This window comes from Microcaecilia unicolor, chromosome 10 (assembly GCF_901765095.1).
Source record: "Microcaecilia unicolor chromosome 10, aMicUni1.1, whole genome shotgun sequence".
NCBI lineage: Eukaryota > Metazoa > Chordata > Amphibia > Gymnophiona > Siphonopidae > Microcaecilia > Microcaecilia unicolor.
The window spans coordinates 180,072,971-180,090,838 of record NC_044040.1 but is presented as its reverse complement, the minus strand read 5'-3'; the positions used below and the strand labels follow the sequence as shown (position 1 = coordinate 180,090,838).

General features: G+C 40.0%; 1 protein-coding gene across 1 annotated transcript in view; it reads right to left on the bottom strand.

The window, feature by feature from the left end:
- RNF13 (ring finger protein 13) overlaps positions 1-17,868 on the bottom strand; it is a 173,813-nt gene that overhangs the window by 92,274 nt on the left and 63,671 nt on the right. The window contains exon 4 of the mRNA XM_030216993.1: positions 7,187-7,312. Within this exon, the coding sequence (XP_030072853.1) occupies positions 7,187-7,312 (126 nt within the window). The remainder of the gene's footprint in view (positions 1-7,186; positions 7,313-17,868) is intronic.

Sequence of the window (17,868 nt, the reverse complement as noted above, 5' to 3'; positions counted from 1 at the left end):
ATGTGATTTGATCTAGGACAGACAAAGAAACAGCACTAACAAACCACATAATCATATGTACAGCAAATGAATGTCACCACTATATGTACGGCTGCTCATGGTCTACATATATAGCAGCAGTAGTGAATGAGTGTGAGAGTGTGTGTGTGTGTGTGTGTATTATTATTTTTTTTTTTTACATGGCAGACTGTGTTTATACAACCCCGTTGACTGCTGTGGCTGAATACTGGCCTGATCATTTTGAAGGACATCTCCACCCCTCCTCTAATGTGACCCACAATTATTCAGATAGAATCTTGCCATTTTAGTTATTTAAATGGCCTGAAACAAACCCAATTTTTGAAAATATACAGATAAGCAAATTATGCATTCACCAGCCAAGACAGAACACAGATTTGAAAGCTTTCTTTCTCTTCTATGGTCCAATAAAAGCTGTAACAAAACCTATTTTTGATGTTATCTAGCAAGCCTCCTGGCTTACCTCTCTGAGAAGTACCAGTCATTGCTGTCTAAATGCAAATCCTCTAGGGCCCAGGCAAAACACTTATTAAAAACAGATCACAACATGACAGGTCTCACCAGACCCTCTGCAACTAAATAAAGACACTTCCCCCACAACACTTATCTATTCTGTGCTGATTTGTTTCAGGGCCCTTTCACACTTTTCCTTTAATCCACTTCAGCTCTCATTACACCAACTGCAGCGAAACCTGCAAAGCTTAGGACTGCAACCTGAAAACACTAACATACCTACAGCTTCTAGATGCAAGTGAAGAGACACTACTCCTCTTTAATGTGTATCAGGCAGATTCTACAGACAGGTAGGAATAGTAAATTCAAGAGCACCTTTGAACTTCGGCACTGCACTAAACCGGCAGATCTGGCAGCAGGTATGTCAATGATAAAGACAGGGCCAGCTTAAGGCACAGTGCCAAAGCTCAAGGGTGCAAAAAGCCTGCCTCACTTCTCTGCATGGCTGCTGACACCACCACAGGTGTTAATGCAAGAATAGGTACTTCCTGTTTTCACATTTAAACCTGCGATACTGCCAGCCATCGTGCAGAAAGGCTCGAGTACAGCAGCAAGGGCAAAACATGTTCTTGCTGGTATTTAAAGGGCTGATGCGGGCAAATAGGGGGAGGGTTCCACAATGCAAAAAGTTGGCTCAGGACACCACTATCCCTTGAGCCTGCAAGGCATAAAGGTATAACCCCCATGGGCTAGCAATGACAGGGAGTTTTCCTTTAAGAAATGATGAAGATGGTATGGAGCATGCTCAGTTTGATGCTGCTGCTTTACAGCAGCAAACATCACATGATCCACAAAAAAAAAAAAAAATCCCACATAAGCAAAAAAGTGGAGATGAAGGAGAAATGGTTGCTTCAATGTCTTTAATATCTTCACTTGACTCAACACAAGCTGTGTTTCATCTGTAGGGCCTTAATCAGGAGTTTCAACAAGCTGTGCTTTGTTAAGCCCTAGACTGGCTCGTAATTTGAAGTGTTATTTACTTGTAACTAGAATAAGTCAACCAAGAAAAAAAAAGGCAGCAGGCTAGAGAACAGCATGGCTTCAAGCCTGGTTTTGAATCATGAGCTCTCAAGCTATTTAATCAGCTCTGGGATGCAGATGTTAACCATTTAATGCCCATGGTCACAAAGATAATCAGTGGGAGAAGCTAGATTTGAACTCTGATTGCCCTGATTCATAACACCTCTCCCAGGGCCCCTTTTACAAAGGCAAGATAGCATTTTTAGCATGAGCTAAAAATAAGCATGTGCTAAACGTTAGAGAAGCCCAAATATTCCTATGGGTGTCTAGCGTTTAGTGCACAATAATGATTAGCACACACTTAAAACACTAGCACGCCTTTGTAAAAGACCCCCTAAGTGCTAAGCTACTCCTTCACCTCTAGGTAGCTAAAGAAACGGCACATGGGATAGAAGAGTACATCCAGAGGGGGCAGCAGACTTGCATTACTGGCGAATCTGTTATTGTGCCTTAAAATGTTGTGTATATTAACTTGATTTAATGTGCACTGACCTTAACACGCATTAAGTTGTTAGTATGGGTTAAAATACAATAGCACAGTTACTATTAAAACAAATGTGTGACACACAAAAAAAAACCCCATCATCCAAAAATCAGGAAAGAAAATGAAAACAAACCAAAAAAATGTTTTTTGCCTGCATGCATCCCGAGTAGCTATAGGCCAGTGAAAAGCTAAGTGGGTTGCAGGACAAAAGTTGTGTACATTTTGTATGGTCTGCTAGAACAGCACAGTGGGAAGAATACTCCTATGGAAGATTAGTTTAGGAACTGGACCCCTACTATGGATTAAAGTTACAATTAACAAAAAAGTTCAGAGCACAGACAAAAGGAATTGGGAAACTGGAAATTTCCACTGCCCTTTACTCTCACATAATCAGAAAGAGAACTGCAGAAAGACATTTTGGCTTCCTGTTCTTAATTACTTTTGAATATTTTTCTTATTGTGCATTTGCTTATTAGGATTTATTAACCACCTTTATGAAGACATTCATTCAAGGCGGTGTACAGCAGTTTAACATAAAACTTTTAATTTTTGTAAACATAACAGTAAAATGACCCAATGGCAAATTGAAACCTAGTAATAGGACTAACACGATACAGTATCAGAAATATAAACACTGAACAGCACTGTAGAACAATCATATAATATGATAAATGACAGGAAAGTATGAGTGATACCATAAAAGGCAGCATGGAAGAACATTCACATAACATAGCTATGATATGATGTCAGCACAATACAAATGCATTACCTGGAGTTATCAGATTGTGTAATAGTAGTTGAAGACATTTGTGTGTGCAGACATGGAGCTAATATGTTACATTCTGCATATTGTAGCAGCACAACATTTGTGTGTATAAGCATGGGGTTAATATGTTAAATTTTGTTATTTTAATTTTAGTATTATTTGTGTGATTTGTAATTTGAGTTTTATTTGTTTAAACTTGATTATGTATGTGCTATTGTAACCCGCTTAGTTGTAGGTGGAATATACATTTTAAATAAATAAACAAACACCTAATAGACACAAAGAACTGAACTTAGTACTTACTAATAAGGAGAGCGTTTCTGATGTTATAGCAGTTGATCATCCAATGATCACCAGATGGTGTGGTTTAATATTAAGATAGGCATGGAGAGGGTTCATTCAAAAGTGAAGATTCTAAACTTCAAAAAAACCTAACTTTTTAACCTAAGTTTTGTGGATTTGATAGTCCTGGATTAAGAGCCTCTTTTACCAAACCACAATAGCAATTCCCGCACGGCAATGGGCTTTCTCGGCATTGCCACACCAAGATCACTAGCGCAGTTTGGTAAGAGAGGCCCCAAGATATCTGGTTGATTTTCTTTAACTTTTATTAGTTTCTTCTTTTATTTCTCCTTTTGCTCCTCATTGATGTGGACTGTTTTGTCCTTGTTTATTCTATGTATGAGGTATAGATGCAAATAAAGATAGAAAAGAAAAAAAAACTAACTTTATTCAGACAGGTGATTACATCAAGGAATCGCTGTCTGGATGGGAACATCTGGAAGACGTTGGAAAGCAGTAGGCAGAACTGAAAGGATTCTAGGGGCAACAAACCTTTTTGTAAGGAAAGTAAAAAGTAAGAGGAAAAGAAAGCTGCTCTGGTTCTCAAAAGGAGTAGCTGAAAAGGTAAGGAAAAAAAGAGGTTAACTTCATAAACTACAAGAGATCGCAGAAAAGAGGAAGACAGGCGACAATATCTGGAAAAGCTAAGAGAAGCTAATAGAGTAGTCAGGAAAGCAAAGATGCAAATTGTAGAAACAATAGCCAATCTACTAAAGGGGGGGGGGGGGGGCAGACATTTTTTTTAGATGCGTTAGTGATAGGAAGAAGTGCAAAAGTGGCATTGTGAGACTCATAGGTGAAGAGGAGGAATATATAGAAGCTGATAAAGATAAGGCAAAATTGCTTAACAAATATTTCTGTTCTGTGTTCACAGCTGAAGGGCCGGGAGTAGGACTGCAGAAGACAAACACAGATCAGAGGGGTGGTAGTCCCTGAATGATTTTCAGAGGACTGTGTTCATGAGGAGCTGGCTAAACTATAACTAAAGGTGGACAAAGCGATGGGGCCAGATGGCATAGATCAAAAGGTACTGAAGGAACTTAGGGAAGTTCTAGTGGATCAGCTGGCTGACTTTTTCAATGCTTCTCTAGAGTTCGGACTCGTTCCAGAGGACTGGAGCAGAGCAGATGTGGTCCCCCTCTACAACAGCAAAAGTAAGGAAGAGGTTAGGAACTACAGGCCGCTAAGTCTGATTTCTAAGTAAATTAATGGAAACACTTTTTAAGCAGAGAATAGTAAAGTTTTTGGAATCCAATGGATTACAGGACCCAAGGCAACATGGTTTCACTAGAGGCAGGTCTTGTCAGACAAATCTGATATATTTCTCTGACTGGGTGACCTGAGAGTTGGACCAAGGGAGACCACTAAATGTGGTGTATTTAGATTTTAGCAAAGCCTTTGATACGGTTCCGCATAGATGACTAATAAATAAACTGAGTGCCCTAGGTATGGGCCCTAAAGTGATTGACTGGGTTAGGAAGTGATTTAGTGGAAGGTGACAGAGGGTAGTAGTAAACAGAGCTCATTCTGAGGAAAAGGATATTATCAGTGGTGTGCCGCAAGGTCCGGTTCTTGGGCTGGTTCTTTTTAACTTTTTCGTAAGCGATATTGCTGAAGGGCTATCTGGTAAAGTTTGCTTTTTTGCAGATTATACCAAAATCTGTAATAGGGTAGACACCCATGATGGAGTGGAAAACATGAGGAAGGACTTAGCAAAGCTATAGGAATGGTCTGGAATTTGGCAGATAAGATTTATGCTAAAAAAAAATGCAGGGTCATGCATTTGGGCTGCAAAAAACCCGAGGAACTGTACAGTTTTGGGAGTGAAGAGCTTTTGTGGATGAAAGAGGAGCAGGACTTAGGTGTGATCATGTGTGTTGATCTTAAGATGGCCAAACAGGTCGAAAAGGCGAAGGCTAGTAGGATGCTTGGGTGCATAGGGAGAGGAATGGCTAGCAGGAATAAAGAGGTGATGATGCCCCTGTATAAGATTCTGGTGAGACTTCATTTAGAATACTGGGAGCAATTCTGGCGACCGCACCTTCAAAAAGATTTAAACAGGAAGTAGTCTGTCCAGAGGGCGGCTACTAAAATGGTCAGTGGTCGTCATAAAAGCATATGGGAAAGATAAAGATCTCAATATTGGAAGAAAAGCGGGAGAGGGACGATATGATAGAGACATTTAAATACCTACACAACATACAAGCACAGGAGGCAAGTCTCGTTCAACTGAAAGGCGGCTCTGGAGCGGGGGAGCATAGAATGAAGGTGAAAGGGATAGAGGTGGTGAATTCGTTGAATGACCTCCCAGTGGAAGTGGAGAAGACGAAAACAGTATCTGAATTGAAGAGAGTTTGGGACAAGTACATAACATCTCTAAAGGAGTGATAGGGAGAGTAGATAGCATGGATGGGCAGACTGGATAGGCCATATACTCTTTATCTCCTGCATTTTTCTACGTTTCTATCCAAACAACACAGATATGATGTCAACGCTGTTCGTACAATACAATGGATCATCTTTAGTAGCCAAACGGACAACCGTAATTGATATAGAAGGGAGGATAAATAGATAGGTGGCTTCACTGAAGGCTGGAAAAAAATATACGTCAAAACTCAGTCAATTTGTATATTTTTGTGTAGACAGGAGGAAAAGATCTCAGAAATCACAAAGATGCTTTCTGAGGTATTTTCCTCCTGTCTACACAAAAATATAAAAATTGACTGAGATTTTTGAAGCGTTTTGGACATGTATTTTCCCCCAGACCTTCTGTTATCAATTTGAGTAGATTTTTTTTGGAGAAGACTATTTTTTGTCATTGTATGTTGTACATGGCTTCACTGAAGGCAAATTATATGTACAGTTGAATAAGATATGAGGAACTGATCTAAGTTGCAAGGTGTGCAGCAAGTTAGTCCAGGTGCTGAGTGAGTGGATAGTCAGTCACCACATGTATTAAAAGGCCTGGGAGAAGAGCCAAGCTTTCACCTGCTTTCCAAAGTGGAGGTAGTCTCGAGTTAGACATAACCCCTCTGGGAGCGAGCTCCAGAATGTTGAGGCTACTCCTGAGAAGGCTCACTGGGTACATATAGACAGTACGAGAATACATACAGTGATTATTCTTGAGATGACCTTAGAGGCCTCAAAGGTGTGTAGAGGACTAACTTATTCTTTAGGTACTCTAGTCAATTTTATCAAAGATAGCATTTTAAATCTGGCTCTGTAAGATACTGATAAGCCAGTGCAGTTTTTTCAGGCAGGGTGTAATGCGATCGTGCCACTTGCAGCTCTCTATCACTACTGCTGCAGCATTCTGAATTAGTTGGCGCTGGTGCAAACTCAATCTACAGTAGTCTACTCATGCCATTACCACGATACAGACCACTGTGATCAGGCTTCTCTTTTCAATATACAGAGAAAGACTTTGTAACTGCTGTGGATGACTGAAACAATTGTTCCTTCCATATTGAAAGTGTACAGTATGTTGTGTAGATTAGTGAAACAACCCACTATTTCAATGCTTATATAGCAGAATGTCTAAAATGTATAATGATGGGAAAACTCTGTTTAACCAATAGAAAAATCACATGATATAATCCACAACAACAAGAATTCTGGAAAAAAAAACATTTAAGTATTTTGTCTACTAAGCCTTAAAAAGGGAGAATGAAGGATCAGGTGGATTTTCTAGCTGGAAAGAGCAGCTCATTATAGATCAGGAGTTCTCAGCCCAGTACTCGGGACAAACCCAGCCATTCAGGTTTTCAGCATATCCACAACGAATATGCATGAGAGAGATTTGCATGCACTTACTCCATTGCATGCAAATCTCTCTCATGCATATTCACTCTGGATGTCCTGAAAACCAGACAGGCCGGGTGTGTCCGAAAGGCTGGGTTGAGAACTCCTGCTGTAGACCAGTCAGACCAAAACTCAGCAGATATGTAACCACTAACTTGGATCCAAAGGAGGGCACATCATGTTAATCCCATAGCAGCATTCATAACTATCTTACGCATTAAAGCTGAATGGAAAATTCCTACCTTGACATCAAAGTTGCATTCAAGTCTTCGGATTAACACAATGTAAGTGCTGGTTGAGTTGTCTTTCAGTGGTGGAGGAGCTATGGGCTCACAGGCATTCTCTGGCTTTGAACCAATCAGAAATCCCTTAAAAAAATAAAAGCATAATTTATACTTTACATATGATATACAGGACCTATCATTATACATACTTTATAAGATAAGAAATGATTCCTAGGAGATCATTTACTAACAGCCCTTAACACTGCTAATGTATGTAGTGACCTCAAGTTCTGCTTTAGGAGGATGGCAGAGACCTCTAGTGGATTTACTAAAGTATTAAACTTTCATCTATTTATATCCCCGTAGTTTCCAGAACAAGGGAAGGCTCTCTTGACCTTTGAGGAGACTCCTTTTGGAAGGAAACTGGAACCAGTATAAAATGTGATAACATCAAATACAGAGCGATCAAAAATCAGCACACAAATTTTGGAATATGCTCAGTTCTATGATTGGCATTGAGGACAGTTGTTTATGCTAAAACATTCCACTACCTGCACTTCCATGAATATCGTTTATATTTTGTCTTGCTCCTGTACCCTCCTTTAAGTTTCTTAAGTTATTGAAATCATGGCTATTTAAGAAATATCTAATTTTTCTATTTTATTTCTTTATTCTGTTGTACAATTGATGCAATTGTCTTGTAAATTAGTTCCTTATTCTATTATATAATTAACTGTCTCATAAACCATCTACAACTCATTGTTTTGACAGTATATAAGAACGTTTTAAAAATTATTATATGGGGGGGTGGGGGATGGAAGATTTGACTTTATATGCATGTTTTCGAAACTCTACCCATATGTGCATAAGTTAACCCAGAAAATGGGGCGAGGTAAAAGCATGTGTGTAGGCTTTGGATGTGTATTCAGTTTTGAGATCCCTCCTTAAGTAGAGAGCAGCATCAAAATAAAAACTTACATTATATGATTCATTTTATACTTATTTATATTTTTGTCCTGGATCTAAAATACTGATAAATATAACTTATAATTTACCAGTATTTTAGATCCAGGACAAAAAATGTAAAGCCTAATATAAGTAAAAGTCAGAGCTGAAATTGGATAGTAGAAAAATAGAGGAATCGAGTCAGAGGTTGGTGATAATTACATTACACTGATCACGTATACACATTAAAACTGCACAGTAGAACAATTATATTTCTAATAATGTATCAAGTTCTATTATTAGATTTCAATTTGCTATCTCCAAGATGACCTCACTGATTGTATTTATACTTATATTTGAACATTTTACTATTGTTATACTCTTAACAGAATTGTAAGCTGTATGTCAAGCTCTACCTGCTGTACACCGTCTTTGGTTAATCTCTTCATACAGGTGGTTAATAAATCCCAATAAATAAATAAAAAGTGAGAAGACTAAGTGGCCTTTTTTGCCAAAGAAGTGTTAAAAGGAGACACTGCATGTATTGCAAATGATTCCGACTAGAACGCTTGCAAGGAAAGAAGTTGAGTTAATGCTTCTGTATCTGACCAGAATCTGGTTTGGCGTTTCAACGAACATGTTGATGGCTTATAGTTTAAATTCACAGCCATTACGTTCACCAGCTCTGCTTCCAAAGTTTAAAGTGAGCAGATAGTCTAAAACTACAGTGGAACATTAGTGCACGGTCCGATACTGCACAAATTCAGTTAACACACACACTGAAGGCCTGGCTCCCAAACACCGGTAATTAGCGCGTTGCAATCATTAACACACAGTAGTGCCAACCAGAAACCAGCAGGCTCAGGAAACGTCGTAGAAACTGTATGTAAAAATCTGAATCAACGGTCAAGAATTTGAAAATGGAGCTGTTATTCAATACCTGTTTAACAAAGCATACTAGATATCAGCATATTTTATTAATATCTGTCTACAAATCATCTACAGGTTTTCCTAATGTGTGATCATGTGTTTACTGTGTATTCCTTTACACACACTTCATTTAACACACAATCCAAGACTAATGGCTCCCGACCACCATGACCTAATGAAGCTCCACTCCCTAACAAGACTTAAGATCTGGAGTTTCTAACACATTATAAACTATCAAATTCTGCTGCCCGTCACATGTCAGACCAGCCATCTCTCTCTCCCTCCTCTCCCCCTCCCTTCCTCCCTTGAGACCATCACTGGAATGCTTTTAAGATTCGTTTTAAATATTCAACCATTGCCATCTTTTGCTCATTCTGTCTTGACCTAAGGAAAGGGGTTTTAGCTAGTCAAAAATGTATTCAGGTCAAAAAAAGGAATCACTTTGAATTTTTTTTTTTTTATTCATCTTTATTACTATAGTTATCAGCATCCCATGGCAGAGACAAACAAAGATAACCATTGCAATACATCCTTTCTATACCTGTGTTAGATTATCAGTATCCAGACACACAGACTCTGCTGAAATACAGAAGAGCACTGGGACAGGGTAGGGGAAGGCCGAGATCAGCATTGTAATCCATTTCATTCCACCATCCTACAGATCAGTTTATAGCACTAAACCAACAAAAAGGAATTTCATGATATCCCACCTACTTCCAAGAGGCAGTTTTCAAATTAAAATCAATAAAAATACAATTATAAAACATATCTAAAAACAATCCTATAAACACATTCTAATTGTCTGCATACTGTTTTACTTATAAAGGGTATTATATTCCCAAATTATATCGAAGGCTCTCAGTTCATTATAGAACTGCCTGCACTGGTGAAAAAGCATAAGCACTCTTCCCATTCCGTAGGCCTGGCCAGTTTCTAAGTAAAAGCGTGCATTCACTAAGCCCAGGACTTGTGCATTATACTTGTAATTTAGGACTGGATATTGAATTGACAAAACTATTCAAGGAATAAAAAATAATATTTTATTGGTCGATAACTGGTCCAATAATAATTTTCTTAAATTAAATAGACAAAACACAAGAATAATTTGATTTGGAAATTTTGAATCTATTAATGGGAAAGAGACAGTCATATCTTCCAGAGAAACTCTATGAATTGAAAATAAATTGAGGGTATTACCCTGTTTCCCCGAAAATAGGACATCCTCCGAAAATAAGACCTAGTAGAGGTCTTGCTGCAATTTGAAAATATAAGGCCTCCCCCGAAAATAAGACCTAGCAGGGGAGGCCTTATTTTTCGGGGAAACATCGGGGTCACCCCCCCCCCCCACCCGAGATCGGCGGCTCCCCCCGCCCTCAGTCACTCCCAGAACTAACCTCTTAAACGCTTCCTTTCACCTTCGCACTCGCCACAAGCAGCAGGGCAGGCCACTCCTTCCTTCCGTGTCCCACCCTCGCCTGACGTTACGTTACGTCAGGCGAGGGCGGGACACGGAAGGAAGGAGTGGCCTGCCCTGCTGCGAGTGCGAAGATGAATGGTGAAAGGAAGCGTTTAAAAGGTTAGTTCCGGAAGCGACTGAGGGCGGGGGGAGCCGGCGATCGAGGGGGGGCGGCGATCGAGGGTGGGGGGGCGACCTCAGGTGGGGAGGCGACCTGATGTTTCCCCAAAAAATAAGGCCTCCCCTGAAAATAAGACCTAGCGGGTCTTGGGGAGCAAAAATTAATATAAGACAGTGTCTTATTTTCGGGGAAACACGGTAGGTATTATTTTGGACTTGAAGCTTGCATCTGATGGTCAAATAAATGATCTGATCAAAAAAACTTTCAGATTACGACAGCTTCGAGTCATACACTTAATTCTACAGCCTGAAAACTTCAGACATGTAGCTCAATCAATCCTACTACTTCAATTTGATTATTGTAACTCCTAATACTGTGGTATTTCACTAAGATTGCTACAAAGATTGCAGCTATTACAAATTACATCTGCTAGATTAATTTTTGGAGTGGGAAAATTTGAGAAAGCTTCTCCTTTATTGAGAAGCTTACATTGGCTACCTATCAATTTGAGAATTAAATTCAAGATGGCATTTAGGGGTCCTTTTATAAATACGCGATAAACACTAGAGATGCCTGTAGGAATATATGGGCATCTCTACCTTCTAGCACATGTTTATTTGTAAAGCAAGCTTAAAAACGCTAGCGTGCCTTTGTAAAAGGACCCCTCAAATCTTTATATGGTCTGAGCTCAACTGGATTAACACAGGCTTTAAATTTGTTTAGAAGTCATTCAAACTCGCATTCCATAACATCAACTTTAAAGCTAGGTTAACCTTCTGTAAAAAACAACAACAACAAAAAAAATATATATAAGAATATTCATTCTCTTATCGATGTGTAAAAATCTAGAACATGTTCCACCTCAGATCAGACAAATTCCATTTTACTTTCCTTTTCAAAAAGCTTTAAAGACCTATTTTTTCTACTTTAAAAAAAGACAGCAGCTTTTAATTTATACAGTTTTGTTGAATTATAAATTGCATCAATTCTTCATTTTGTTGAAAATTTCTTATGCTATAATCTGCCTTGAATGCAATAGGAAATAAGGTGGAATATAAACCATAGTACAGAATAGAATAGGTTATTGTTCTTGTGTCACATACAGTTGAAACAACGTTTATATATATCTCTCCAAACTTTTGAAAATTCAGAACTGTGTGTGTAGTTCCAAACTATTTACTGGCCTACAGAGTGGACAGTTTAATAAAAGCCCATTTCAAAGGATAATGCACTAATACAATATAATATACATTTTTTTTATTTGTCACATTTGTATCCCACATTTTCCCACCTATTTGCAGGCTCAATGTGGCTTACATAGTACCGGAGGTGCGTTTGCAGACTCCGGTGTGAACAAATACAAAGTGGTATTGTGGTAATAAGAAGTTCATTTGGAACAGTCAGCGGAAGAGTTGTGTTATGGTCATTACGTGCTTTACTTGTGTTGTGTTGCCGGGATCACACAATTACAAAAAATCATTTCTATGTGCAACACAGTAAGAGGAACTAGTCACTTCTAGGAATTGCACACAATGTAAAAGCTAACTAGATTACCTGTTACCGAGACATCTCACCTATTGTGATACTTGCCCTCCGACATCCCACAAACGTTCGGAACAGATATGTCTTCAACTGCTTTCAGAAGGCCATAAATCTTCTGTTGGTACATTATTCCATTCTTTGGCTGCTTGATATGGGAAAACAAAGGGGCCCTTTTACTAAGCTGCGGCAAAAAGTGGCTTTAGCGCACCCTTACGCAAGTTTTTCCTGTGCGCTAAAGCTATTTTTGCAGCAGCCATAAAAAATGGCCTTTGTATATTTTGTATTAATGTCCATGTGCTAATGTTGCCATTACGAAAATTATATTGTGCGAGAACTTACCACTACCATTTTTGTAGGTAGGAAGAGCTCACTCAGTATTCCTGCGCTAACCAGTTAGCGCATGGTAATTAATGTAGCTACACTGATTAGCACAGCAGTGCCCACTCTATGCCCCATCAAATTTTTAAAATATTTTTAGCTCACGGCTACTGCACGCTTATTTGGCCTGAGCACATCCCGTGGTTCATGATTTTAGGCTGCATTAGGCACAAGTTAGTATATTTATTTTATATTTCAAACCTCTAGGGCTCAGAAAATGAAGAGATCAGCAGTTTCTGAAATGCAACTTAATATTTCCCCCTGCTAGTAACAAGAGACCCATATACAATGATGTGATTCCTGAGTTCCCTTATTACTGCATATATATCACACTGAATGGTTTCTGATCTTTAAACATAATGTACAGTTAGACAAAGGGAACATGAGTTTTTAAATTACAGCTTCGGCCATTTGGGCATGCACAAAGACTCATCTGGAAGAACTCCTGGGTTCTGAACAACTGGATCGGGGATTGGTTTCCTTCTACCACAAGGCTTTGTATCAAGTCGTTCCTCCCAAAAGATTTTGATCAACTCCTAAGCAGGTAGCAGATCCAAGGAGTCCATGCTCTTAATGTTAGGTACTTTCTTAGACAAATCTTTAGGACTGTGTATAATACATAGAGCCTACTGTTCCCAAACACAGGCAGTTAAGACAGAGATTACCCAGTCCTCAATACGTCTAAAGTATCAACAGGGCGCCAATGCCTATTTTCATGCTCTTTGGAACTGCCTGGAGATACGTTTGTTTTGGGCAGACACATTTCATTATCTAAGGTCAATACTGGGTCAGCAACTCCATGAGGACTCCATGGGGTTAATATTCAGGAAAATTGATTTAATGGGGGATTCAGGGGACAGATCCTCGGTTTCTGCCATACAAAGCTGTGTCACTGGATAGGTACTGACCCACTGTCGCATTGGTTCTAAAGAAATAGGCTTCATCAGCTCATGCTGCTAGAGCCGCACTCCAAGCAAAGGAGGTGTTTCTTGCAAGCCTGGGAGCCACACACATAAGTGTTTCCATTGAGAACTTGGAGTCTCAATTTAAATGATATTGGCAGAAACTGACATCCTGGATACTATGATTAGGAATAAATACTTCTGTGCATGGGGCAGGAGGGTTCAGGTGGGTACTGGGGTGGTGGGGTAGGATGTACATGGACGGATTTAAAATTTTGATGCCCTATTGTTGCCAAGACATTTGTATTGTTGTGTGTGTCTTTGCCGAGACATTTGTATTTCTGTGCATTTCTTTGCTTTAATAAAATTAAAAACTATAGCTTCACCATGGCGACTGAGTGGAGGCACCATTACCTGCACTCTCATCCTGCTAATTTTTCTTATGGGGAAGCATAAAAGAACAATGCAAGTTTATCCCTTCAAACCTTCAACGAGTGCCTCAGCTGGCCCTACGGACCAATATGTTGAATGAAGGCGGCTTGTGAATCTCACTGGACTGGAGCACTTGAGAGCTGAAGCGTAAACAAAAGGACTGCCAGATTCCCTTTGTTCGGATGCTTTACTTCTGGAACAGCAGCTTTGCCCATTGCAGCCAGTGTTATCTAGTCCCACAGACGCTGTGAAGACACTCATGGAAGGCATCAGGGTTACTCCAGATCAATATGTGATGATCACAGTGGCCCATGTTGTATCAAAGTCACAGCCAATGGTTGGGAATGCTGTACTGTTGGGAGTATGAGGGGAAAGTGGGAAATGGACCAATGACTTCAGAGACTGGGACAGCTGGATCATATACAGAAATATTTTATTTCAGACTCAACACAGATCTGTGTTTCGGACACAGGCCTGCCTCAGGAGTCCCGATGGTGTGTAAAACAAAGTAAGTCAACTTCCACAATGGAAAACCGAAATGGTCTTTAAAAAAGACCTTTGAAAAGTCTTGCGATAGAAACATGCAACTGTACGTCACGCAGTACTGTCAGCAGTGGCAATTGGGAGAGCATGAGGGGGCTGTACTAGCCCTGACAATCAGTGAAGCAGTGGCTTTGACTAGGTCAGAGCGGATGAATCTTCCTGCAAGGTCCTCAGACCAGTTATCTTTAGTTTTTTTTTCTCCATGCTGATCTGAATCTTTCACAGTAGAGGGAACCTGGCAAGCTGTTCATGACTTGTGACAGGTCTTAGTACCTCATGTGAATGGATGAAGATAGAACAGTATCAACTTAAACTTAACTCTATGGCATCAGAACTTACAAATGTAAAATCTTCTTGGTATATCTGTTCAAAGTTTACTCTTTGTAAAAATTAAAATTCAATAAAGATAAAATTAAAAAAACCAAATGTAAAATCTTCTATTGCCAAGACTGAAGGAAAGATTTCATCTAGGCAAACCTCAACAGTACTGCGAATAAAAGTTGAAGCCTTGGGTGATTGAAGCTAGGGCAACAAATTCATGTTTAATCAATTTTCCAGGAGTTCCTTTTAGATCATCTAAACAGTTGTTTTGCAACATAGTAACATAGTAGATGTCAGCAGATAAAGACTTGTACAGTCCATCCAGTCTACTCAACAAGATAAACTCATTACATATTGCCATTTTTAGGGCACAGACCATAGAAGTCTGCTCGGCACTGGCCTTGTTCTTAAATTTCTGAAGTTGTTGCCAAAACCCCCGAAAAGCTTCAATCTGGCCCATCCAAATCTAATTCTGCCTCCATCAGGGAACAGACCATAGAAGTTAGACCAGCACTGGCTTTCCTACTTAATCTCCCCTAAGCTTCTTTGCAAAAACCTGATTGAAGTTTTAAAACTGAGGAACAAGTTTTGCCACCTATATTAAGCGCCTTTTACCTTTGAACTATTAACAGAGCACAGACTGATCCTTCTGGAAGGATCTGCTGAATATTTCTGATATATTGGATACTTCCGATACCATCATTGTGAAAAATTACAAGAGGACCTTACGAGACTGGGAGACTGGGCGGCTAAATGGCAGATGATGTTTAATGTGAGCAAGTGCAAGGTGATGCATGTGGGAAAAAAGAACCCGAATTATAGCTACGTCATGCAAGGTTCCACGTTAGGAGTTACGGACCAAGAAAGGAATCTGGGTGTCGTCGTCGATAACACACTGAAACCTTCTGCTCAGTGTGCTGCTGCGGCTAAGAAAGCGAATAGAATGTTGGGTATTATCAGGAAAAGTATGGAAAACAGGTGTGAGGATGTTATAATGCCGTTGTATCGCTCCATGGTGCGACCGCACCTTGAGTATTGTGTTCAATTCTGGTCGCCGCATCTCAAGAAAGATATAGTAGAATTGGAAAAGGTGCAGTGAAGGGCGACTAAAATGATAGCGGGGATGGGACGACTTCCCTATGAAGAAAGACTAAGGAGGCTAGGGCTATACAGCTTGGAGAAGAGACGGCTGAGGGGAGACATGATAGAGGTATATAAAATAATGAGTGGAGTGGAACAGGTGGATGTGAAGCGTCTGTTCACGCTTTCCAAAAATACTAGGACTAGGGGGCATGCGATGAAACTACAGTGTAGTAAATTTAAAACAAATCGGAGAAAATTTTTCTTCACCCAACGTGTAATTAAACTCTGGAATTCGTTGCCGGAGAAAGTGGTGAAGGCGGTTAGCTTAGCAGAGTTTAAAAAGGGGTTGGACGGTTTCCTAAAGGACAAGTCCATAAACCGCTACTAAACGGACTTGGCAAAATCCACAATTCCAGGAATAACATGTATGGAATGTTTGTACGTTTGGGAAGCTTGCCAGGTGCCCTTGGCCTGGATTGGCCGCTGTCGTGGACAGGATGCTGGGCTCGATGGACCCTTGGTCTTTTCCCAGTATGGCATTACTTATGTACTTATCATGGCCTCCCCAACCTCTCTGATAGTGTCCTTGATAGGCAGGCTTGGAGCCCCCTTCCAAATTTATGCCTGGGTCCCAGCAAGTCCAACAGCAGCCCTGAATGTAGGTTTGCCAAGTCTCTGTTTACATTTATTATACTTGTTATACTGCCATTTCTGGCTTGCAGATAACAGCAGTTTACATAAAATAGACTAATTTACATAAATAAATAAAGAAAAAAGAAAAGAAAAGAATGCCAACTAGAATAGGAAAAACCACAATCATACTAGTAATTCAATCACTTTAGTCTTAAGATGTTTTTAAAAATTCTACTTCAGGGTGCGCAGACTATGGGATCTCTCTCTGCCAGCTCCACTTACTGTGGAGGGATGGAGGCCTGGGTTTTGCCAGACCTCTGGTGCTTATCACTTGCACTATGCCAGAGATTGGGTGTACTATACGTCCGAATTTTGTGATGTGGCCTATGAGGCTGAACTAGTAGCCCCACATAATTTGTACTATATTTTACATATAAAATCTGCTAAATTGGCTCCTGTTATTAAGCAGCATCCCTTAGATAAGGCTGGGCTTGGACTCTATTCTGCAAAAAATATGGCTTAAATTCCCATTGCTCTTGGTTTTTACCCCTTCGGGGCAATGCGGAATTTCCTCCGGGTATGCAGTCTTGCTATCTGAGTATCGGCAGACCCGAAGTATATTCTTGTTAGAACATGTGGTACAGGAGGATAACCCTAAAATGTTGTCATGCGATGTTTTAAAGAACAAACATGATTTGCACCCTACAGATTGGTTACAACGTTATCTTCGTACTAGCCTGGTTGACTTTACAGAATCAGATTTTGATGATGCTTGGCCCATCCCTACTGTGCATAAGAGTTTAGTGCGCAGATACTATGAAATTTTTTTAACTGATTGGGGCCACTCCCCTTAATAGAGTGCTCGCTAACTGGACTTGGGACTTTGGGGGGTATACACTTGACCGCTTGCTCCTGAGTTTAAAAAACAGCCCCCATTTAGCGGATAGTGTTCAGCTACAGGAATTGCATTACAAGTTTTTGCTGCGCACATATATCCTTCCTTCACTTGCTAAAATGATGGGTTTTCCCACATCAGGGGCATGCAATAAATGCGGACAACAAAATGCCTCATATCAACATTGTGTTTAGGATTGCCCCTCCTAAACATGCATTTTGCACCGCCATTGGGACTAACTTAGGCAGTTATACTGTTGGCACTGGACGGCAACACCACAGATGTACATTCTGGATGATACTACCAGTATCGTAGAGGTCACACTTGCCCTCACAGCAAAACGTTGTGTATTGCTCCAGTGGATCCACACTTCCCCACTAACATTAACACAATGGAAAAACCAAACGGATGAACTCCTATGAAGTGCCTCGCAGAGGAGGATGGTGGTGCGCATGCCCAGAAATGCTTTGCCAAGTTGTTGACTCGGAATCTACATGCCCTTCCGCAGCAAGTTCGCTC